Source organism: Peromyscus maniculatus, chromosome X, assembly GCF_049852395.1.
Source record: "Peromyscus maniculatus bairdii isolate BWxNUB_F1_BW_parent chromosome X, HU_Pman_BW_mat_3.1, whole genome shotgun sequence".
NCBI lineage: Eukaryota > Metazoa > Chordata > Mammalia > Rodentia > Cricetidae > Peromyscus > Peromyscus maniculatus.
The window spans coordinates 23973882-23999648 of NC_134875.1; the positions used below are offsets into that span (position 1 = coordinate 23973882).

General features: G+C 43.2%; 1 protein-coding gene across 1 annotated transcript in view; it reads left to right on the plus strand.

Moving 5' to 3' along the window:
• Frmd7 (FERM domain containing 7) overlaps positions 1 to 25767 on the plus strand; it is a 43050-nt gene that overhangs the window by 10453 nt on the left and 6830 nt on the right. Inside the window, exons 4-10 of the mRNA XM_006995348.4 lie at positions 1695 to 1850; positions 12865 to 12969; positions 13744 to 13786; positions 15508 to 15586; positions 18805 to 18902; positions 24264 to 24378; positions 24581 to 24728. Of these exons, the coding sequence (XP_006995410.3) occupies positions 1695 to 1850; positions 12865 to 12969; positions 13744 to 13786; positions 15508 to 15586; positions 18805 to 18902; positions 24264 to 24378; positions 24581 to 24728 (744 nt within the window). The remainder of the gene's footprint in view (positions 1 to 1694; positions 1851 to 12864; positions 12970 to 13743; positions 13787 to 15507; positions 15587 to 18804; positions 18903 to 24263; positions 24379 to 24580; positions 24729 to 25767) is intronic.

A 25767-nucleotide genomic window follows, 5' to 3' on the forward strand; every position in this document is an offset into this window, starting at 1 on the left:
ATCCCGTCACTGTCTCACAAGCAGCAAAGTCGTTCACTGTCATGCCTTCTTTTCACAACTTGTATTTGGAGTTCAGCACTTAAAATTTTTTTCTAAAATGTGTCAATTTTATTTAGCTCTGTGTCTCAAGCAATGCTAAAACAACCAATAACAACAACAGCCAAAACTGCCTTAAATTAGCTGAGGAAATTGAATTTCTGGAAGAAAAAAATCTATCTTAAAGGAATAGTTAAGGTTGTGTATATAGATGTGTGTACTTCTTTTTGTGCAAAGATATTCATCTTAATTTTGTTTGCAATCACTAAGAGGAGAAGACAGCTTACATGGGCAGCATTTGTGATGCAGAACTAAGCTTTTAAAAAGTTTGTCACTGAAGAATTAGGTGACATACATCAAGAATTATTTAAAAAGCTTTATTATAAGGTCATTAGATTGGCTGACTTATGAGATTATGAGTGTGTAATTTCTTTTTTTTTCTATTTACTTTTTTCCTCATTTTCTTTTTTTGAGACAGGGTCTCATCTATCCCAGGTTACCTTTAAGCTCAATGAACTCACTATATAGCCAAGGCTGGTCTTGAACTCTTAATGCTCCTGCCCCCCACATCCCAAATGCTGAGACTCCAGATGTATATTAGCATACTCAGTTCATTCCAAATTTATTTGTTTATCCATTTTTTGAGATAATAACTTACTGTATTGCCAGGGCTGATCTGGAATCCTAAAACTCAGGTGAGCCTCCCAAGCAGTTGGGACTTCCTAAATAGTTGAAAGTAAAAGTGTGTACCATCATGCATCATCATGCCTAATACCTTGATTTTTTAATAAGCACATATTGCTTTGGAATAAGGCCAAAAACCAGAACCAAAACAGCAAGGGAAACTTCATTTAAAAAAGCTGTCCCAATGATAAATATGTGAGGTAATGCATATGTTAATTAGCTCTAATTAATCATTCCACAGTGTATACATATTTTAAATGTCATGTTGCGCATGATAAATATGTGTAATTTTTACCTGTTCATTTACAAATAATAAATTTAAAACAGTTGCAGTATAAAGTCTTTTTCTGCATAAGCCTCAAAATAGGAGTTCCTCCTAAAGTGGTAAAGCTGCTTATAGCAAAGTCATGTGCCCTGCAGATGTTCCAGTTACTGGCCCCTAAGCATCAGCCCATTGTCCACTAGCCCACAAAGACCCCCAAACTCTTTTCCAACCAAAATTATAATGATAATAGCTGGTATGTGTTAAAAGAATGTTTATTGTGTTCCAGGTATTAGACTAGGAATTCTACACGCGTCCCCTACTAAAATCCACAATGAGATGGGTGGTAGCAACACTCCCACCTAACAGATGAGCAGCTGGGAGGGAGGAGTGCTCAGGGTTGCAGACTAGCCAAGCCTCTAATTCCAGCTGCTTGGGAGGCTGAAGAAGAAATATCACAAGTTCAAGGCCTGCCTGGGAACACAAAGACAGTTCAAGGGCAGACTAGGCAAATTGTCAAGATCTTGCCTAAAACTCAAATCTAAAAAAAGTACTAGGAATGGAGCTCAGCGGTAGAATGCTTGCCAGACGTGCATATAGCCCTGTGTTCAATTCCTAGCACTAAAATTGTCTCTGTCTAGTTAAGTAGTAGAAGCAAGCTTTGGATGGGGCAAAGAGCCTGTAAATTTGATCACTTTATCCATTCTTTAAGGCCCGTCTTTTTAGAGCCACTCTATTAGCTGTCATGAGTGCAGGGAATGATGATAAAGACAGTGGTCAGCAGCTGGTAGGGGACCCTGGCTTGAGGAAGCAGTCTTCTGTGAACAGGACAGATGAACAATGGGAACGGTTCAGAAACATTGACAAGGTATGTGGCATCTGAGCACTACAAAGGGACACAAAGGAAGGCAGTCGTTCTTTGTGGGGGGGATCCCAGAATGAGGTCTGCTAATTCTGTGAAGGCAAAGTACGTATGTTGATTTATTAGTGCTTAACCTGGGGCACAGTAGACGTTCAATAAATGTGAATCTTTGAGAGAATTTTGTTCATACTTTCTGCTGCAAGGCAGCTAGTCCCTGCTCAGATGGGTTCGTTAGCAGACTAAATACAATTTTCTGATTTTAGGAGGCAAAAATCTTCAGGCAGGAAAGATGGAGCACACATATTTTACATAGTAGAGTATCAGTCTTTTTTTCTATGCAGATGTGTAACTGTGTGATTTCAGTAAGCCTTCTCTGACTCTTTGAAATGGAGATAGCAGAAATGATAAGCACCATGCCTCAGGCTCTTGCAGAGACCAACAGAGAAGAGAGGTCATCTGGACTCTAATCATTCACCAAGGCTCCTGAGGTCTTTGTGTGGATGCTACCAGGAGCACAGTTCTGCGCTTGAAACAATGTGGAGTAGCTACCGTCAAATTTAACATTCAGAACCGAAGAATATGTTTGGCTTTGATTTATAAATAGCAATGAGTCAGCTTAACCAGATCCTTCTACAGAAATAATTCCACCCAAGCAATCAAAAGAGAAAGGTATTGGGAAGCACGTATTGGGCATGGCTAATTTTCAGACCCAAAGGTTAGCGCTCTTGGGATCAAGTTTCCCACTGAACATTGCTCATAACTTACTTCTTCTCAGCTTCCCCACGATGTCACAGTTTGCAAGTCAAATCATGCTTTCTCTTTCTTGTGCACTAGATTTTTTTTGATGTGTAGTATTTCAAGGAAATATACGAATTAAAAATGCTCTGGACACGACTGTGCTTGCACCTGAGTATGACTAGAGAATTCTAGACAGCGGCTTTGAGTTCTGATACACACCCTCACAGTAGAGTTTCCATATCAAAATGCCGAGGTGGAAAATGGCAAAGGTCAACTGTAATGAGGCCAAACCCAGGCTGAGAAGAATGCGTTACCCCTAGGCTTTGATTGTAGTGTCTGGATTACTTCAAGACTCTCAAATATGTGAGTGAGTCCTCAGGCCCTGGGTGCTTACGTGCCAGTTTAGGCTACAAGGAAAAGAACAGGAGATTGCAGGCAGGCCCTGGAGTGAAATTATACCTCTGTGCCCCAGGTTTAGCATATCTTTATAAAGCACCTACTGTGTGCACAGCATATGCAGCATCCAGTCAAGAGGCGAGTAGAGCTAATTGGATTCTAAATAGCTGCTGTATTAGGTCCAAGTCAGTACCAAACAGCCAAACCCATAGGAAGAGACTAGAAGCGCTGGGCTCAGGAACTCAGGCGCATGCGTTGGAGGGCAAAGGAGTGAATCGACGGGCCTTAAATGACTCCTGTGAGTGTGGTACTTGGAAAGAGTCCAAGTGAGACAGAGGCAGGGGCTTCCTGCTCCAGGGTGGAACTGATCCCTTAGTTTGCTCCTCAGTTGTCAACAAGCAAACACACCTGGCTAATGAGAGGGTGTTGAAAGAATAAAGGAATGAGACACATTGTCCCAGAAAGAGAGGAATAGTTCCTCTGATCTGTCATTGCACCACTCAGAATCCCTTGAAGGGGCTCTTCTTAATTAAAAGAATTTCATATTCAGTTTCTAGAAATGGCAGAACCTAAGCTACAAAAGTTACAAAGAATTTTACAAATTTTGGGTAATCAAAAAGAAAATTCAACCATGATTCCTTCACCCAGATTTTTACTACATTTACTGAGGACAGTGAAGTAGAAGAGTTGTGAGTTCAAGGCTAACCTGGATTCTTTATCTAGAGACCACAAATTCTCTTCCCCCCTTTCTCTCTCTCTCTCTCTCTCTCTCTCTCTCTCTCTCTCTCTCTCTCTCTCTCCCTCTTTCTCTCTCTCTCTTTCACACACACACACAGAGAGAGAGAGAGACAGAGACAGAGAGACAGAGACAGAGACAGAGACAGAGACAGAGGAGAGGGGAGGCGATTTTCCTTAGCATCTCTAACATGTTAGGGATGGGACTCTTTTGGAATTCGCAAACTGAGCAAAGTTGTTTCCAGGAGGGAAGAGATCAGAAGCAGGGGCAAATAAAGAGGGATGTCATGGAAAAAGCGAGGCACCAGAGTTAGAAGCAGGAGAAAAGAAAGGAGAATCAACACTACAGTCCACTGGTGAGAAAGGATGATTGTGTCATTGAGCCCCAGTGAACAGGAGAGAGTAACTCAGAAAAAGGCCATTCAGGTGTGGGGATGCAGGGACAGATCAAGAGCAGAGCACATTCATGAGACCCTGCTTGTTTCTGTCTTATCATTCATATGCTTAACTGTTACTGTTCCATTTATATTTTAGAACCTCTTGATGGTCTGACATGAGCACATTCCCGGGGGCCTGGGTTCCATTGCTAGGCAGGCTACTCACTTTCTGATAGCCCCCAGGCAGGGGTCTTCCTTGGACTGCATCTCAGCTTCCACACTCGTAGAACGAGGCTTCGGAGCATGGAGTTTCGAATGGCTTCCATGGTCTCCTGTTTATCACATTACTTGAGAGAGAATTGATTTCAAGTTTAGAAGAAAACTCCCAACAGCCATTTGGAACCTGGTTGTGCCTCATGCACACTGCATGGATTTAGTGCTAAGCACTTCATGGAAACAAACAATTATAATTGTTTTAATTACCCAGAGTAGCTAGTAATTTCGAGACGACTTGGGAGCTCTGTCTTGAGAACGCTGTTATTACCTTGTCACTTTGCAGCAGTCTTTCCAGTACAAGCATGATAATTTCAATGTCCCAGGAGTGAGGGCATGGCTGCTATTAGGGTGGTAATCTTGTGGGTTATTTTTTTCTCCTCTTAGTAAAAAGGGTGACTGAGTGGTGAGAGTCAGTTTGCAACTAATCTAGCAACTTGAACCAGATGCAACCTGTCCGGGTCACTGCCAGGCCTCCGTAAAGCCTCAGGCCACGATGCATTCTCATTCTCTTGTAGCTCTCAAAAGGTGTCTGCCGGAAAGTATCACCTAGCAGATACTACACTCTGTAATTCCAGAGTTCTCTTTGCAATTTGCTTTCCCGTGGCGTCAATATAGCCAAGGGCAAAAGGGGTGATAGGCAGCTGCTCAAATGAGTCTCCAGGACTCCCCCCCCCTTCCAGGGAAAGTCACATGGCCGGAACTCTCTTTGAGCGGTTAATCGGGAGCAATTCGAAGGCTCTCATCTTTCACACATGCAGCACTTTGAACAGCTTTGTTTTCCAAAACCAAATGAAAAGTGGTTGTAATTTAGTGTGAATTTCACACATGCACAAGCAACTCTAAGGCTTGGCCCCTCTGCTTAGCACCATGAGGAAACCTTAAGTACCCAGTTAAACTGCTTCCCTTCAGGGTTTATGGCCGAGTCCAGTGGGCTCTGGGGAAAGGGCCTCTGTCGACTTCCTACTTCATCTTTGTTGTTTTATGTGCAACTGCACCTTGTTCGCCACCAAACGCCAAAAGACAAGATTGCCTGCTAAGGAGCATTCCATTTTAGAAGGAGCTGCCGCCGCCTGCTAATTAGCCTGTCCAGGCTCTGACAGTTCTCTTACCAGGAATTAACCCCCAGAAGGGGAAGCTTTTCTGACCTGTCCTAAAGAAGCCACCTTGCCTAGTCTCTAGACAGCTTCCCTAGTGCAAATTCCCCTTCCCTTTTCCATTCACTTCTTAGAAGGTAAGCTGCATCTGATAATAGTAATATGTAAGATACATGCCACACTTTTTGCAGGGTCAGAATTATTATTATTATTATTATTATTATTATTATTATTATTATTATTATCATCTCTGGCTGCCCACTCAGCCTCTCTGGATCTTTAAAAATATTTATTTTATTAACTAATTAATTGATTTATTCAGTGATATATAAAACAATTAGAGAGAGCGAGACAGAGAGCACATCCATGTGTACATGCATGCCACGGTGCATAACGACTCAAAGGAGCCCCTTCCTTCTTTCACCAAGTTGGTCCCTGAGCTCCAGCTCAGGTCACCAGGGTGAGCGACAAGTGCCCTTATCAGTTCAGCCATCTTCTTGGGCCCCAGAATATTTGTATTTTTGATGAAAAAGTAAAATAGTTTTTAAGAAGCAGTGCCAGGGTTTAGTCTTGAAGGAGCCCTTGGATTCCTTGGTCAGTAGAGATGAAGAAATGAGAAAAATTTCTCTTCAGGAGGGGCCAAGCTCAGTATGGATGGAAGGAAAAGATACAGGACAAGACTGAATGAAATTCTGACCATTGACAACATTGCTTCACTCAGAAATGCACCAAACAGGACATCTTGTTCTACTTAGAACATGTCCCCCAGAGTTCTCTGCTTGGCTCTGGGCTCCAAAACGCTCCATATGACAGTAGTCCTCAACCTGTGTGGGGGCATCACATATCAGATATGTTACATATTAGATATATACATTACGATCTTAAAGTAGCAAAATGACAGTTATGAAGCAGCAAGCAAATCATTTTATGGTTGGGGGTCAGCACAGCATGAGGAACTATATTAAAGGGTTACAGCGTGAGGAAGGTTGGGAACCACTGCTCTAGTTCTGGAACGAAGGGTTTCGAGAGACACAAAGGAGCAAGCACAGTATCCAGAAGGAACTATGTCACAAAGGTCTCCGTGAGGATACAACGGGATTATACTGCCGTGGAGGCAGCTGATCTGGAGCAGTTCCAGAGGGATGGATGGGGTCAGCGGAAAAAGAGATACAGAACAAAGAAGCTCTGAAATGTACCCCAGGAAACAGGAAAGAAAAGGCTAGGTGGAGTTAGTTACTTCAAAAGCAGCACGAATAAATGAGAGGGTTGGCTATTTTGTCACTCTGCCAGCAGAGGGCACAAGATACGACAAAGGTTGCTTTTCTTCTCAGACCTGTGCAAAGGATAGGGAGTGTCAAAGGAGGATCATGGATACAGGTATTTATCCATCTCTCTCTCTCTCTCTCTCTCTCTCTCTCTCTCTCTCTCTCTCTCTCTCTCTCTCTCCCTCCCTCTCCCTCTCCCTCTCCCTCTCCCTCTCCCTCTCCCTCTCCCTCTCCCTCTCCCTCTCCCTCTCCCTCTCCCTCTCTCTCTCTCTCTCTCTCTCTCTCTCACACACACACACACACACACACACACACACACACACACACACACACACACCATTATTAAAGAGCAGGTTAGAAAATGAAAAGAAAATCCCAGTAGACAGCAAAATGTGGCCTCCGTTCAGCGGTGGTGTGTGCATACCTTTACCCTGGCAGGAGGCAAGACTCTACAGCCTGCAAAGAGAATGCCAGCAGTAATGACTCAGCTTTCTTGTGCCCACTATGGTACTAAGTCTCACCTCTGGCTTTTCTCTGTTGTCATGCCTACGGCCTTACTTCGCAGCTATCATCTTCATTTACCTCAGCCATGAGGGCACCTACCCTAAAGTATGTGCTTGCCACCCGTTTGCCCCACCTTCTCTTCATCCCTACTACCTTTGTTTCTCAAAGGAGTCCCAGCCAGCATTTCCTCCACCAGGGACCCCATGAGCTGCGAGAATCACAGACGCTCAGGCTTCAGCCACACCTACTAAATCAGACTGCTTTTGAACAAGACCCCCCAAGGGATTCATGTGGAATTTATAGTTTGGGGAGCTGTGTTCTACTTCCTGCCTTATGTTTCTAAAGCAAGATTCTGACCACATCAATATCTTGTTTAAAACCATTCATGTCTTTTGCTCCCTTCCTGAGGCCCACATTTGGGGGCTTGGCTTCATATGCCAGCAAACACGCTCTCTGGTATATTTGGCTCCTGCCCAGCTTTGCAGCTACTGAATCTCACTTTCTTCCTAGCAACAGCAAACTGCTTGGTGGATCATTGTCTAGACAAGATTTGCTAATCCGTTTTGCTTCTGAGACTCTTCTTTCCTTCTTTTTACCAGTTCTTGCTCTGTGTCTGGTTGGGCGACCCCTCTGCCGCAAGTCCCTTGTGTTACCTACTATCCCATTTAGGGGTAGGTAGGTGTACGTTGAATGAGATCTCATATGGCCATTCATGCATTCCTGTGCAAAGGCACTTGGCCCTTCACACTGCTGTGATTAAGTATCAGCGTGCCCACATTGCCTGTCAGTCAGTCTAGGTGTTCCTTCATAGTAATGCCTGTGTGTTGCTCACATCAGTCTCACTGGGCAGCAGGAAAGCACCTTGTCCAGAGTAGGGTCTCACCAATGTGTGCTGAACTGAAGAGAAGGCAGAAAGGGTCATGGGGGGTAATGGTGTATGCAATGGCAAAGGCAAGGGGGTCAGAAATAAGCTTAGCGTATGGACAGCATGAAGATCAAGTAAACCAAAAGAAGCAGAGAAGAGAAGGACTATGCTAAAGGAGGGGCGAGCTGGACCTTTGAAGTGTTGAGGACAAGGGTGAGACCAGTGAAACACTTCTCTGCTCTCTTATCAAAGGCTTTCCATATGGAAATGGAGGCACAGGGCTGTAGTGACCAAAAGATCAATTGTTCAATTACCACTGTGAGAAACGTACTAATCATGAATGTGAGCCCCAGTCTTCCAGATTCTGATAACACAAAGAAACACTCCTTCTGTGAAAACGGATCTTGTAAGCGGTCCAAATGCTGAGAGGTATGTGACCACACACCAGGGTTTGTTCAAGACAGTCCTGGGTTATGCCTCTTGTGTAACTGTAGTTATTATTAGTGGCCTCTGTCAACCTTAAAAGTATCCAAGTATGGTTGATAAATTATGTGGTCACTGGATAAATAGTCAGCACTTACTGCTGTCTTCTTTGAGACAGGTACCATATTAAGTACTTCAGAAAAATATTTTCATGAGCTACTCACTAAAATTCATATTGAAGTTAAGATTATAATTCAAATACTAGGAAATTCCTAAATTTAAAGCATACAAATAAATGGTCTGCAATAGTTCACTATGTTGCCCAACCATCAAACCCTATTTAATCCTAGGACATTTAATCACAAAAAGAAATTTGGTACAAATTAAGAGTCATTGCCATTCATTGCTCATGGGCCCTAGGCCATGGAAACCCTGAATTTGTTTTTTTTGTCTCTATGGATTTGCTGAGTCTAGATATTTCACATTAATGGACTTATATAATAACTGGTCGTTGTGTTTGGCTTTTGACCATCCAATTTTCCAATGAGGGAAACTGAAGCTCAGGATAGACAAATCAGCCTGCCTAAAATAACCCTTCTCCTGGGAGAAGAGTCAGAACTAGACTTAGGTGTATGTGGACTGCAAACCCTGCATACCTAGCCACCATGACGTGCTGATTTCCCTATGCAAGATGGGTGCCCATCACATGCTTGTAACTCCCCTTGGACCCTTGGTAGATATATTCTTTTCAAAATGCTTACCAGTTTTCATTGGTGGAGAGTTCATTTAACATTTGGAAAAAGTAAAGAATGAAGTTTGGTACAGGGGCACACATCTATAATCTCAGTCAGCCCTCTGGAGCGTGAGACAGGAAAGGCTGTGAGTTCAAGACCTGCCTGGGCTACATAGGTAGTCAGTTTCCTCAAGCAAGCAAGCAAGCAAGCAAACAAACACCAAGTCAAAACTGATGAAGAGCAAATGTGGCGACTTAGTGGGACAGTGAGGTGGCTCAGTGGTTGAACATGCTCGCCATGCAAGCCTGGCAGCCTGAGTTCCAGCCCCAGAAACTCCGTAAAGTTGGCAAGAGAGAACCAACTCTCCAAAAGCTGTTTTCTCATCTCCATACCTGTGCGGTGGCATATGTATTCTCACACACAAACATCACGTGCGCGCGCACACACACACACACACACACACACACACACACACACACACACACTAAAAACAAAGCAGCTAAGGTGGATTATCAAGCTGGCTCATAGCTATCCACTGACTTGTAGCCTTGCTCCCATTCATTTAGTCAGAAAATGAGCAGAGAAGGATTACAATCCAGATGGATCTGAACAAACTGGTTATGACAACTGTAGGTAAAAAGAAAGTTGGCTAACCTGGATTTTCGAACTAAGCATTTGGAATATTGGTGCCTCCATGAGATGCTGAGTTTGGAGCCTCCAGACCTCAGTGCAGTGGTTATGACCCCGTAAACTGGATGTTAAATAACAGGAGGACCAGGGATGTAGCCCAGTGGTAGAGCACTTGTCTAGTGTGTGAAACTCTAAGTTTGGCCTCTGCTACATCAAATTAAAAGTTCTGTTTAGAAGGCAGGCAGAGCTCTGCTGCTATTCGAGGGAGATGAGACCAAGCCAAGAATTGGGATTGGAGCTCAGTTTCTTAAGTAAGGAGACTACTGAAGGCAGAGACTTTAGATCTACAAAGGAGCTTGATTAGAATGTTATAATGCGCTCTCTTAAACACAAGCAGACAATTATACAGAAAACCGGAAGTCTTCAAGGAAAAGATAAAAAAGTTGTATATAAACAGATATTCTGAGAAAAAAATCAGAACACAAATGTTGAAGAACTGGATCGTAACGGTAGAAAAAAAAATGAAAGGTTGCATGTTGAGACAGAACCCAAATCCTACCTATTATGTACTACATTCCACAAGGCTGGCCAATTTCAACGCACACCAGGAGGAAAAAAAATGCCTGTCCCAAGATGGGGGTGGAGTGCTTGAGCCACAAGAGCACCCAGACTCCAACTACAAAAGTGCCAAAGGCCCCAAGAACCATTTGGCAACATTGGCAGGGATGGCAGAATCGGTGGGTTATAGTAATAAACATGGTAGGGGAGCTGAAGGAGGGGAGCAAAAGGAAAGCCTTGTTTGAAACCCTTCCATGGATGGCTTTGTAGTTTCTGTGACTACACAAGGATTTAAGTAAACACATACATACAATCATAGAGAGTATGGTAGTGTTGATAGGGAGCAAAGGTTCTGATGGGAAAATCAGAATAAGAATGAAGGGAGAGAGGGAGAGAGGGAGGGGGGATGGAGAGGAAGAAAGAGAGAGGACTGAGAGGGAGAGAGAGAGGGAGGGGGAATGGAGAGTGAGAGAGGGAGAAAAGGAGAGAGGGAGAGGGAGGGAGAGAGAGAGAATTTCAAGCTTTGAAAGTTGTTTGCAAAGAAACTGGAGTCTATGACAGAATTTAGTCCTCATGATAGAAATCGTGTTGGAAAAAGTATTGCTGTCATCCCGCTCTCTTTAGAAATTCTTTTTTTTCTTCATAATAAAAATCCCGTGGCAGCTCCTTGTCTGGAGGACTTTTAAAAATAGGAGCGATTTCATCTGTCTGGAATGGCCTGTGTCAGCACTTGCCTGAGGCAAGGTTGCCACATAGGCACACCCCCACGCCCATCCCCCTAGCCAGCACTTTCCTCTCCCACCAGACAGCCCCCATGCCCTTTGCACCCCCACTTCCAGCTCCAGGCCTGCCTCCCTCCTCTTGGCCAGTAGCTTCAACATGATCTCCCACATCAAATCAAACTTGTCTTCCGTCAGCCTGGCAGCCTTCTGTCCAGGTGCGAGGGGGTGCAATCTCTTTTGCCCTTTGTGGCCTATTTGAGTTTAAAAATAGGACCCTGGTTAACCCAAATGAAGCTTAAATTGGAGTTCTGTGCAGTGTAACTGAAGGAGGAAAAGGCAGGGGGAGAGGATCATGTTTTCGGTCAGTGGGGGAAGTGGTAGGGAGGTGGGCTGCCTTCCTGGAAGCTATTAAATCCCAGATGTAGGCTCTGTTCCGTGTGCCGCTCGCTGCCTTAGGGTGACCTCTGCCCTCTCATAGTTGCTGTTAATTCTATGGCTCAGTGACTTCCAGCTCCATTCTGTGCACCCGCACCTGGCTTCTCTCTCAGCACTCTGGGCACCCGGTGACTTTGCTTTAACTAGGGGTTTTCAGGGGCATGTTTTTGTGCTGATCAGCCAGAGTCCAGTTTTCCCATCGCCATCTTCCCGGCAACAGTGACTCTTGAGTTCAGCAATGGTGGCCATTACAGCCACACTGAGAGTTGCACAGAGCCCTCTTCAAAGCGCTTGTTCTCAGAGAAGCCGAAGAAAGGCACCGCTTTGTGCTCAGAGCATGTGTAAGCTTTATGAAGAAAAGTGTATGTGGCTTATGTAAACAGAATATGCTGTATGCAGATTTTGTGGTCAAAGCTGCAAAATGAAATTTACTGAAAGAACTCTTATGGTGAATTTGGTCAACTTCCTGTTAGAACAACAACCACTTAAGAGCCTCTACTGTACATCAAGCTCTGAGCTTGACGTGGGGAGTAACAACGAAAAGAAAGACTGGTCAGATGTGTCCTATTTGAGCTGGGCCAGGGGGATAGGGAACTCAGGGTCCACCTTTGGTTTAACCTGCTGCACAGAGCATCAGGAAAGCTCTTCTTGGGTAATGACATCTGAGCCAAACCAATGGCAGACAGACGGGGAGGGCAGGCAGGCGGTGGAGAAGGAAGGACGTGAGCAGAAGCACAGAGGCATGAAGCGACTTGACATGTCAGGGGAACTGCGAGCAGGCTGAGATGAGGAGCGAGCGAGCAGTGTGTCAGAGAGAGGAAATGCAGTTGGAGAGGCAAGCAGGCAAAGTGAGAGGAGAGCGAGCGGCCAGCCTCCCTGCCCGCCTCAGCAGTGAAGGAGAGCCCCTGAAGGATGTGAAGTAGGGCCATGGCAGGGTCCGATTTACATCTTGATTAAACCGTCTGTCAGTTTGGGGGAAATCATTTAAGCTGCCTGCGATGAATGAATTAAGAATTTCTATGTGAAGGATAAATGTGCAGATCTAGCTATAGTTAAGTGCAAGGCTATCTCTTCCAAGAGGGCTTTGTCATTAGTCTGAGGAGTTTTTAGGGATGTGGCTAAAAGCATGGGTAGGTAGATTTGTCTGTATCTGTAAAGCTCTCAACATCTTTAGGTGGTGTGCAGGTTCTCTAAACAGTGGGGCTTCTTTCCTTTGTCATGCGTTACGTACTAGGAATTCAAACTGTGCTATAATCTGTTTTGTTTAGCAAAAGTCATCCGGAAAGGCACTCTTTAACCTGAGCTGCAGCCATCTCAATCTTTCTGAAAAGGAATATTTTGGATTAGAATTCTGCAGCCATTCTGGAAATAATGTAAGTGGGTTTTATTATGGGGTTCTTTTTGTCTAGAAATGATTCAAAATGCAGTTTGCACCTAAGTGCATAAGGCTCAATCCCAAATTAAAAATGCAAAACCTGTTTATACCTTGCAAAATTCTTGTATTTAAAACTCTCTTCCCTCCCACTGCTTTGTTTATTAAGCTATCTTGGTTTGCCAAACAAATTCTTCCGCCTCATTATCCTTTTCTGTTACTCTTTGACCAGCTATCACAGCTTTATCTATTTTGAATGGTTGGACCTTAACCCCCAGAATTAAGACTCCTGACCTCATGACTGTTTAGGGAGATTTCTCTCCCTGTTTCTGAGGCCCTACCTTTCAGAAAGTTCTTCTGCTACATCTTGCCTTGGCATATCTATAATCTGGCACCTTCCCAGAAAGTCTTATTACTAAGTGGGCATTGGCAAGGGTAAGGGTAGGGGGAATGTAGGACTCAAATGTGAAGCCAAATGCCTTTATGAGTCTTTGTAGCCATCCTATCAAGGCAGTGATTGGAACGTCAACAATACCGAGGTCATAGATCAACAGTGTTCAGTGTTATTGGAAAGCTATGAGGGGGCTGACTGAGAATGGTTGAAGGTACATCATCTCATTGCCCGGGCTGTTTGTGTCCACGTGATTTTAGGAATCTAAACAGTCCCAGCATTTGTTCATTTGATGTTGACCTTTATCTGGTACAAAAAAAGAAAGAAAAAAGTTGTGCTCACTGCCATTGTGTTCTACCAATTGTTCCACTGATGCTGTTACAGGTTTGGTTGGAACTTCTGAAGCCCATAACAAAGCAAGTAAAAAGTAAGTATGGAAGATCACTCAAGGAATGTAGTCCTCAGTTTACGCTTGAAAAATCCCCCTCTAGCGCCATGCATTGCCTCACCTTACTAAAATGGGGAAGGGGGACTTAGATTACATCAGCCCTCATCTGTTCAGTGAGTTTAGCAATAGAGAAAAATTGTCTTAATTTTGTCTGAGATGAAGAAGCTCATGCTACTGGGTCTTGGAGTGCATCTGAAGAGTTCTGGTAATTATGCCACCTGCGGACTGCATGTAGGAGTAGAGCTCACTCTGGGCCCTGGGGATCTTCAAGCACCATTAGCATCAATCTGTGATAATGTTCAACATCTGTCTGAAGACTTTCCTTTCACGCCATCACAAGCTTTGCCATTTGCTCCAGTTTATGTTTGAATGATTCCTGTATCTCACACTGGACCTCATTCATGGGACAAGAGTCTGGGGGCATGCCCATTTAGCTAATACCCCAGGCATTTTTTTTTTTTTTTTGCAAGTGGGTCTTAACACTTTGGGAAAACTTGCTTCAGTCTCTCTTCCTGGTTCCTTGGTCCTCTCCACTCTTCACATATTGATGCAACTTGTGACTCTGCTTCCCCAGATTCTGTGATTATGTCACACAATGTCCGGTAGCTTCTGAACTGATTTTCTCCAATTAAGTACCTATATTACTCTCCAAGGGATCGATTGAGATCTATCTGACCACATCTCCCTCCTGCTTAAAACACTTCCACGGCTCCCTAATTACCTCTAAAGTTCAGCCTTATTAACATGGTGCACAAAGCTCTGGATGCTACAGTGTTTTGTCCCCGCCACTAACCATTTCAGTTCCTGCCTGTTAACCTACTTAGATGTCAGCTCCTCTAGGAAGGCTTCCTCAACCTAGGCTGTGTGGTACTCAAATTAGTCCGTTTAATTATGTGTCTCTCCAATGAGACTGGGAGCACTTGAGTATCTTTACATTTCCACAGTATCTGCTTAGAATAATATCCTGCCCATGGAGAGCACCCAGAAAAGATATATTGAATGGATGACACTGTTGCTACTTATGTGTATGCTACTTTTGATCTAACAAACTTTATTCTTTTTTTCTGGTACTGGGGATGGAACCCTGGACCTTGTACATGCTAGCAAAGTAACCTATCAGTGAACTCCACCCCCAGCCTCAAGTTTCTCATTTTCAAATGCAAGTAGGTGTGAAAATATGTAGATGTGGTTTCTCTGTGGTATATTTTAAGATTGATAGAAACATTGGTCCACCCTGTTTCTCAATCCTTTTATGAAATCCTTAAGACATTCATTCATGTGCTTGAGCTGAACCTGGGCCCTTTCCTCAGGCGGGATTGAACATTCACAGATAGTGAGTTGTAAAAAGTCTTTCTGAACGACTCACTTCTTAAGAAAGGACAGAGTAGGCCTTCAATGGACATATCTTTACAAAAGAAACCCAAAGGGAGAAAGGGTGTGAAAGGGGGATGAGTTGGAGGACTTTCTCAGTTGCTATTCACATAGGGTCACAATCCAGAAATGGGAACGGATACATGTGAAAAACTGAAATGTAAAATAAGTCATGGGAAAGGGTAATGAAGAGAGGAGGGAAGCAGGACACTGTGCGTGTGTGTGTGTGTGTGTGTGTGTGTGTGTGTGTGTGTGTGTGTGTGTGTGTGTGTGATCTTAACTGTTGTAATGAATATTTAAAAAAACTTATGGAGATATTGTGTTTTAAGATCCTAAGGAGGTTGTTTTCAAATTTATGGTGAAATTTTTCCCAGTGGACCCTGGACACCTTCGGGAAGAACTCACAAGGTAAAGTGTTTAACTATGTGTGTGCTGAATGATGTTACTTGAGAATACCCATTCTCCAGCTATTGAAGAAAGGGTTCTGGTTCCTTTTTGCATGGCTTAGTTTTAAATCACTCTTTGAGACTAAGTGAGGGGCTAGAAAGAGGGAGGATCTGGCTGTTCCCCCAAATGTTAATCTCTCCAAATTTCAGAACTAAGAATGGATGAGTGGCAAACCTGGGTGGCATTTTGAAGCTTATTCCATTAACTGCCACAATAGTATGCACGCTGTTTCAGGCCATCTGTGTGCTGTAGATATCACTCTATATAAATAAAACACTGATGGCCAGTGACCAGACAGGAAGTATAGGCGGGACAAGGAGAGAGGAGATTTGGAGAAACAGGAAGAAGTGGGGAGAGACACTGCAGCCACTGCCAGGATAAGCAGCATGTAAAGACGCCGGTAAGCCACCAGCCACGTGGCAAGGTATAGATTTATAAAAATGGGTTAATTTAAGATATAAGAACAGTTAGCAAGAAGCCTGCCATGGCCATACAGTTTATAAGTAATATAAACATCTGAGTGATTATTTTATAAGTGGATTGTGGGACTGCGGGGCTTGGGGAACCTGGAGAGAAGCCCTCCAGCAACATCTGTGTTTCAATCAGCATAGCTTTCAGGCCAGCTAATGCCCGTGACCACTGCAGATGAATGTGTTTATGGGTGTATCCCATAGGCAGAATGGGAAACATTCTGTAATGATGATATATACTTATGAAAAATGCTCTTTATAATTGCAGCGAAAAACTGCTTCAGCAAAATGGCATTGTGTTAAAACTCCCCAAAAACATATCCTGTTTTCTAACTGAGTCTGCTACACATAGAAAGGATCTAGGTCTTTCAGATAACAGATAAGGAACATGTCCTGGAAGCCAAAGTTGACTGAGTTAAAAAGCACAGGATGTTGGGAGTTCATCTCTCTGGCATCTTTCCCTTCCACGTGAGGCAGGTTGACTTTTTCCTTTGGTGTGGGGTTTTTGCACAGCTGCCTGCCTCCCCTCTCCTAGGTCTCTCCACAATTTTTTGTTGTCAACCACTTGCTAAGATAGCTTGCTATCTTGCTATGTAAACTAGTTTGCATTCATGAACTCTTTGTACTTGGGTTTTAAACTATGAGCAATTTTGATGGAGATGAACCTTCTCAGAAATATGAGAAAAATTAATTTAATGATACATGTTTCATTGATTATTCAGAGTAAGGATCTGTCGCAGGCAGCTGCCTTCTTAGGTGATAGGCCACTACTACTGAGGCAGCATGTTGCCTTCTTCAGAGCAAGGGACAATCAGATGACAAAAGTTCCCTTTGTCCTTGCTAAGAACCAACTTCAATTTCCTTTTGCTTTTGTAGTGGGACTAATTAATATCATATACATCTGTATTTGAAAACAGGCAATGGTAAATGTTGGGGTTCCTTTAAGTTGTCCTTGTTCTTCCACTTCAGAATACTTAACTGAGTTGGGTGTGGTCATTCATTCTTGCAATCACAGCACTCCACAGTTTGAGGCAGGAGCACTGCTGTGAATTCGAGGGTAGCCTGGGATATGTAGGGAATTTTAGGCCAGCCTGGGCTACAGTGTGGGACCCGGTGACAACAAACAAACCAACAACCTGGCAGCAACAACTGAAAGAAAGAAAATCTACCTGTTGTAGAGATTAAAAATATGCCTTGTTTGGGGCCAAGGCATGGACTTCTGAGAATATTATACAAAAATAACTATTTTGACTGAATTGTTTCTAGTGCGTTAGAGGTCCTCAACAATTTGAAGGGACATAATGGTTAAAGCTTTCATGAGCTGAATAATCATGTGACAAGTATCTTCCGACCAGATTTTCATTTATCACCTGCACTAGTTATCTTTTACTACATCACCTTCAGGGCATTAGCTACTGAAAAATCCACATCGAATTTAATCTAGAAAATTCTATTTTAAATACTCAGAGTAGGTAATGCAGGTTTTTGCGTATAAAAAAATGGAACTGATTTTTGCTCTGGAAAAGAAAGCAGGTAACAGTGGAATCTTTCTTATACATTTATTCACCAAAAAAAAAAAAAGCGGGCCATGGGACTGGAGAGATGGTGCAGTAGAAAAGCACTTGCAACACAAGTGTAAATATCCGAGTTCAAATCCCTGCAACCCACATAAATCTGGGGTTGGGGCATATCTAGATCCCAGTGCTTCTACAGTGAGATGAGAGGCATACCTAGAAGCCTGCAAGCCAGCTAAATTAATGTCCAGAATCCTGTTTTACATAAGGTGGAAGGCAGAGACTGATACCCAAAGTTGTCCTCTGACCTCTGTACACATACATATGAACAAGCACACACACACACACACACACACACACACACACACACACACACAGAGAGAGAGAGAGAGAGAGAGAGAGAGAGAGAGAGAGAGAGAGAGAGAGAGAGAGAGAGAGAGAGAGAGTTCTCCTTTACTAAGGTCTGAAGTGTGCGTGACAAACGTTCAGTTCAGCAGAGCCCTAAACACAAACCTGCATTTGATGAAGGTTCTGCATCGCTAAGTTCATCAACCACTAGTTTCACATCTACTGTTTGTAAAATTACTCAAATGGGCTCTGGCTGATGGTAACATAGCAATCCAGACAAGGGAATAGGGTAGGTACAGGCATGGCTTGATAGCCTTGATTCCTGAAATATGCACTTTGCGTGGGTATCCTACATTCAGCGGCAGGTGTTAGACTCTGGCCATAGTTCCAGTATCTTAGAATGCTACAGTCTGGCCAGAATGGCTTGGGCCCTGTCTTGGTATCATTGTGAAGTGGAATGATTGCTCCTGTTGCACCAGCCTCTAGAATTCTTATGGCCCTGCCTACCTGACAGCTCTTGGTGTCCCCCAGAGTCTGCTCATGCTTGCTGAGGCTCCCGATTCTCTAGCTCAGGATGTGGTTGTTTCCATGGCAGAAAGCACCATAAGAGGATTGGCAGGGCAATTCCTAACGGTTGCAGAACCTGCCAATGTGCTGGGTCAGCCAATTGTCTTCTAGGGTTGGATGGGTTCTGAAGCAAAGCCTATGCATGATTCACCATGCCACCAAGGCCTCCAACTGACTGGATGCTGTTCCTTCCTAGAATTATCTTCTGTCTGGGAGAAAGGAAGATTTTCTTCTGTATTACTGCTTCTTTGTCAAGATCTTTTCCTCAAATCCTTTCTAGGTATCTTTTCACTCTTCAAATAAAGAAGGATTTGGCTCTGGGAAGGCTGCCATGCAGTGATAACTGTACGGCGTTAATGGTGTCACACATCTTACAATGTAAGTACCCAAACTCGACTTCTTGGCCCATTCACCAGGGATAGAGCCAAGCAAAGGAAGGAAGCATCTCCAATTTGCCTGCCTGGCTCTGTATTCAGCCTTAGGAGGAGAGAGAACCTAGCTCAGACCCAGTGAAGTGGTGCTTCATCGCGTTCATTGAGAGCTGAATGAAATCTTGCCCCTACTACCTTGCCATTACTATAAAGCAAACTCATTTATCTGAGTCGGAATGTTCTTGTACTTAAAATAGTGAGAAGGTGCTTCTGAGTGTTAAAAGTAAATGCTGGTTTTGTCCTACCTCATTCTACCTACCCTGCTGTCACTGTCCCTTGACTTGCTGTCCAGGAACTGGTTTGAATAATTCTTACCATGGATGTGAAGGTAGACTGGAGGAGGCCTGGGGAAGAGTGGGGCCTGCCTGGGAGGGAGTTCCACAGGCCAGGCCATGCTGTTCCTGCAGCCTGGAGGGTGGGGTCTAGGCAGTGGGAGATAACATCTCTTCGAAGACCAGCTGGACTTTTTCTATTTTGAAGAGGCCTCCCAAGAATACACTGTTCCTTCATAATCCTGCAGAATCATAGCTTCAGGTTTTTTGTTTATTTCATAAGTTCATTTCTGACCTTTGTTCATTACCTTCCTACCAGTCCATAAATGGTAGATTTCAGATTTTGCTGAGAACAACACACTGAAGTGTTTGGATAGGGACTGCATCCTAGGCAGTTTATCAAGTGATTCCCAGCTGGGAAAAGAGAGCTCCAGCCTCTTAGAAAGGCAGCAGATGAAAATTGTCATAAGCATCAAGGAAAGCTGATGGAGGAGATGGATTTTGTCCGGGAGCTTAAAGGACTACATGGGAACTGAATGTGAAGGTGGTGGTGGGACGAGAAGCCTCATATACAGGGGATGAAGAATGACCACACATAGCTCAAGGACAGTATCTATCTAGGAGACATGGTGACAAATGAAGCATCATGTTGAAAGGTCTTGAGTGTCATGAGCATGAGCCCTGTGCCCAGTATCATACTCGCCACTGACATAGAGGCATGGGGTAGAGCAGATAGGAGGAGCATCCTTCTCCATGAGTTACCTCTTCAGATAGCAATTGAGAGGGTGGGGCTCCAGGTGACCGCTTTTGGGGGAGCCCAATTTTATTCTTAACTGCCTTATGGAGTTGGGCATTGCCTAGTGGCCATCTCAGGTATAGTGTAGAAAACCTCAGCTTTTCCAGAAGGTATGTAGTCAACATTCATTTTGTGGAGAAAAAGCTGTGGTTCTAGTGAGTTAGCATTTCACAGTCAATCCCTGTCATACTCATAGGACTCAAGGTCATGGGCAGAATCACAGCCTAATTGCTTATTTATCTCTCCATTTTCTCACTGGTCCAATATTTGCTGAGTGCCTGCTATAGACTAGACATTCAAGAACCTGATCATTCTGGCTTTGGCGTTCTATCACTCACACCTCTTTTATACACCTCTAGCCAGACAGTCCTTACCAAACATGATTTACATGATTCAATGAATATTCCTTCTTAGAAACTCTTAATATATAATATAATATAATATGATATGATATGATATGATATGATATAATATAATATAATATAATCCTTCTTTGTCAGTCACTAAACAACAAAAATTATGATAAGTGCCACCTTGTTAGATCCTATTATAAGCATTGCGAGCACACAGTGAGCTACAACACCAATCCTTGTCTTCATGGAGCTCACATTTTGGCAGTGCAAGAGTGTCAGACAATGACCAAAATAAGAAAAATATACATGATGAATGTTCAGAGGTGATGAGAGCAATGGGAAAAAATAGAGCATAGAAGGGAGATGGGGGTGGTTCTAGGTGTGGGCACTGGGTCTTTCAATAAAGTGGGGAGGGTAAGCCTACTGTAAAGGTGACAGTTGAATGGAGGTTTGTAGGAAGCACAAAGTAAGCCAAGGAGCCAAGTCCCATGACAGAAAGGTCCACACATTGGGAACACTCTGTGAAAAAGACCAGAGGGGAAGACATGCCTGGAGTGGTTAAGAAATATCAAGAAGGTTTTGTGGCTAGCTGGAGCCTTTGTGAGTAAGTAGAGAGGAGTTAAAAGTACATTAAAGACCTAGATGAGATGGGAAGCCATATAGACAGAAGACTGAGGTAAGAGAAAAAGAACATTTACTTTCAATCATCAGAAGCACATCCATAGGAAGGGATGCTTGGCCTCTCTTTTAAATATAAGAACAAAATCTGAATTAGGTTTTAATAAAACCATATTGGCTGCTTTGGTAAAATCTAGAACTTAGAGGGAATGGTGGTAGTAGACAGAACAATAAGAGGAGATTTTAGGGGAGATGATTGGAGTTGGAGCAGAAAGGCATAACATTTGAACATAACATTTGGCAGTTTCTGCTGCTGCTGATACCAATTTTCTTGCTAAATTGTCATAGAAGTACACAGAGAGGAAATTAAAAATCTCATGTGTTCTTATATTTTCCTTATAGTCATTATAGGGTTTTGTTCTTAAGAAACCTGAAAGATGTAGAAACATTGTGTGTGTGTGCACTGTATTCTTAAAAAAATGGCTCAATTGAGGTGTAATTTACATGCTATAAAATTTAACCATTTGAAATACACAAACCAGTGGGTTTAAGTAAGTTCATGTCCATCTAGCTATGAGTACAATCCAGTTTTCGAACATTTCTATAACGTCAACAGAAACCTCTCAGGGCTGGGGATATAACTTGGCTGGTAGAGTGCTTGCCTAACATGCCAGAAGCCCTGGGTTTGATTCCCAGCACCATATAAATTGAACATGGTTATGTATTCCTGTGATCCCAGCACATGGGAGGTAGAGGCAGGAGGATCAGGAATTCAAGGCCATCTTCAGCAGTATGATGAGTTTTAGGCTGCCCTGAGCTATATGAGACCCCATGTCAATAACAAAGAAAGCTGAGGATGGTGGCACTCTCCCCAAATCCCATCACTTGGGAGTCAGATCTCTGTGAGTTCCAGGATTATCTCAAAATATAGAAAACAGGAAGAGAGGAGACAGAGAGATAGACAGAGACACAGAGACAGAGAAGGGTGAGGAGATGTGTGTACCCCCCAGAGAGAGCGGGGGGGGGGGGGAAGAAGGGGGGAAAGAAGGGGGGTAAAGAAAGGGGGGAGAGAAAGTGTGTTGCTTTGCCATTCTCTACTCTCCTCAGATTCAGGCAATTCCTGATTAACTCTCTGTTTCTATACATTTGTTTGCTTTTTAGGACATTTCATATAAATGGAATAATTATGTGTGATCTTTTGTATCTGGCTTCTGCACTGAACAGTGTTTTTTTTTAAATCTCTGCATATCCCAGTTTATTCATTTCTATTGTTGAATAATATCCCATTTTATGGATTTATTACATTTGTTCATCTAGTCACCTTGTCTGTTAGAGTTAGGGAAGTTTCTAGTTTAGGTATTAATAATAATAGTATAAACATTGGCATACATGTTTCTGTATGTATATACACTTTCTTACTCCTGTATATGTTTTTAGAAAGGTAATTGCTGGGTTGTGTGATACATTTCTCCTGAATATTTTAAAATTTTAATTATTAATGAAAATTAACTGTACAAATTCATGTATATCACTGCATTATTTCATTCTTTGATCAAGAAAGTTTGAGGCTTCTAACTCCCCACCTTCCCTAATACTTGACATTATGGCTATCATAGTAGGTATAAAGAAATATGTCATTACCTGTATAACTATCATTTTTTAATTCTTATTCTTATTCTTTGTTATTTCCTACAATGAAATATGGTCAGACCCTACTGGTTCTTCACTCCAATTCCCTCTGTATCCCCCAACATACCCCCTCCCAACTCCTTGTCTTCTATTTTGTTTTGTTTTTGATTAAGTCCAGTTAGTGCTGCCCCCATGTGCATGGATATGGGGCCAGAACACAGGATATCTACCAATGGCTACACCCTCAAAGAAGAATGAGTCTCCCTTCTCCAGCAGCTATCAACTGCCAGTAGCTCCCTAGTAAAGCCTGGGGCCCAGAGGCCACTCCTCTATCTCTACCAGAATTTTGGTTTGTGTGATCTTGTGCAGGTGATCAAGCTGCTGTGAGCTCACAGTGCACTAGCCTTGTAGTGTTTGGAAGCCAGCAGTTCACAGCACTCCTTCCTCCCCACGCTCCAGTCCTTTTCTTCTCTCTGCCTGCTTATTCTTCTCTGCTCCCTCAACGATGGTGGTGGGAAGGAAAGTCCATTTAGGGCGGGACACCTAATCACTTACTTACAGTACTTTGACCACTTAGGAGTTTCTGCATTGACAGCTGCCCAATGCAAAAGGAGGCTCCTCTGAATCTTAGACACAGAAGGAGCACACCAATTCCAAAGAAGACAAAATGTAAAAAGTCTATGTAAGTGCGGAGCTGCTAGTGCACGTTTAACCCCTGTAATAGTTGTCTCTAACCAATAAACTGGAGACATCTGAAAAAGAGTAAAAGGTTCACGGATAAACTGCCAGCTATTTGGAAAGGATGATTTGTCTATTGGGGATTCAAAATGTTGAGAGTTTACTAAATTCCCAGGGCACAGAGTGGTGACTCGGCTGTAGCTGGCTTGCGCTCTAGTTGATAGTTTATTTGGGGATGTATTAATTTTTACTAGCTTTCTCATAGGAAAATACCAGAGACTAGGTGGTTTAAATGAGGAAACTGACTCCTTCCAATTCTGGCTGCTGGGAGTTTCAGCTGAAGGCATTGGAAGCTTTGCTTCATTCGGAAGCCTCTTTCATCAGCTTGATGAAGGCAGTCTTCTTACTGTGTCCTCACATCATCTTTTCTTCTCTGTACTAATCCCAAAAATCTCTGTGTGCCTGCCTTTCCTCTTCTTAAATGGATACTAGTAAGGCTGAACTACAGTTCTCTGCTTGTGTTCTCACTAACAAGCTAATTCCTCAATGAAGTCACATGTGGTAGCTCGAGGGGATTTCACTTACAAATTTGGGATAGACAAAATTCAGTCTGTAACAGGGGCTAATTGAAAGTAGGCAAAACTGCAAAAAGCATATAGAAGATGGAAAAACCTAACAAAATATTCAAGTGTGATTTTGGAGCTTTTAATGTCTGTTCTGGTTGTGTAACCCACAATACAGGCTGAGACTTCACAGAAAGCCACTGCTTTGTCATGTGAGAATGAGTCCGTTAGTTTCCCCCTGTACAAACAGAAATACACACAAAGCATAAGGTGGGAGGGGACTGGGCTACACCAGCTGCAGAGAAAAGGCTTTTGGGGGGCGAACAGGAGGTTTCTTAGGTTGTGCATTGTTTAATACTTCAATGGAAATGTGAAAAATGTCACTTTTCTATTGTACAGCAGAATTAGGAGACTTTCATGAAGAAACTGTGAGGAAGCATCTGGTACAAACCCAGTATTTACCAAGCCAAGACTGTTTAGAGAGCAAGATCATGCACTTTCATCAGCAGCACATGTAAGTACTTTCTCTGGCACCTGCTTTCCCAATGGAGGACACTAAAGCTCGGACAGACTCTTGAAAGTAAGCCTTTATGTCTGAGGAAGCTTCAGTCTCAAGAAAACACTCAGCTCCTTGTGTATCTCTCAGAGGAAAGGTTGGGGGGGGGGATGTGGGTTTTGATGCATTTATTGGGCTCATTAATTCTTTCTCATTGCAGTGGCCGCAGCCCAGCTGAATCAGACATTCTGCTACTGGACATAGCAAGGAAGCTGGATATGTATGGCATCAGACCTCAGCCTGCCAGTGATGGCGAAGGGATGCAGATTCACCTGGCTGTTGCTCACATGGGAGTACTGGTGTTACGGGTACCAACCCTTCCCTTAAATTCCCTTCATTGTGCTGGGAGTAGTTCTCGTGACTTCAACTTGAATATCTATTCCCTAGAGAATTATAAGACTTTATCTTACCACCAACTAGACCGGAAGTAGTGCTTGTAAATGGTGTACATAAGACTTCCTCCCACAATGTGATTTGCCTCTATATGAGGTCTGGGTTTTGAGGCCATCACACTTTAGATTAGGTCAGCATGGTGAAGTGATAAAAATCAAGAAGCTCTTAGGGACTCTTAAACTGTAGATTCAGATATCCAAAAACCTTAGGCTGTAGTACTTTCCAGATGGTTTGGGGCCACCTAAGTGACCCAAACTGTGATGTGCCCTTACTTATTACTCTTTACCAGTGCCAGCTGGTAGGGAATTAATGTTGAATCCTGCCAGCAACTGTTGCTATTTGCTACATCATCATTTTCCAAGGATTTTGTATTTCTAGTTAGAAATCAACTTGAGGTACCATTGTCTATCATCATTATCCCCCTAACTCCTCTAAACAATTTTGGTTTTCCTGGTCTGCTTAAAACTAAAATTCTTTAGAGGAGCTAGAAATGGGGTGTATGGGATAGCATCAGAATGTCCTAGGGAGCACGCCCATCAGCACTGGGAAGAAGTTTGATGATGCAGGAGACATTTGGGGCAGGGGAGAATGCAGAGGCCACAGGAATGAAGGTACAGACAGATATACACGGAAGTTTGAGCTAACAAGCAGTAGGAGAGATGCCTGTACACTGAACAGCAAAACCCAACCCACATTTGACGATGGGGCCAGTGAGGAGCTCCTCAAGATGTTTGAGTCAACGAGGCAGTAGGAGAAATGGGCTTTTCTTTTTAGCACTTGTATGTGGAAATAGGGAGGGGCGAGATCACAGAAGGCATTATAGCAATCCATTCTGTTACAGTCTCACTGGGCTGGCTTAAAAGTGCCCGTGTTGGTCCTTCTTGCTTCTGTATTGGGGGAACTTGTGTCCTACCTGCAATGCTTAAGGGCAGACACTGCTTAGTTCTACAGATT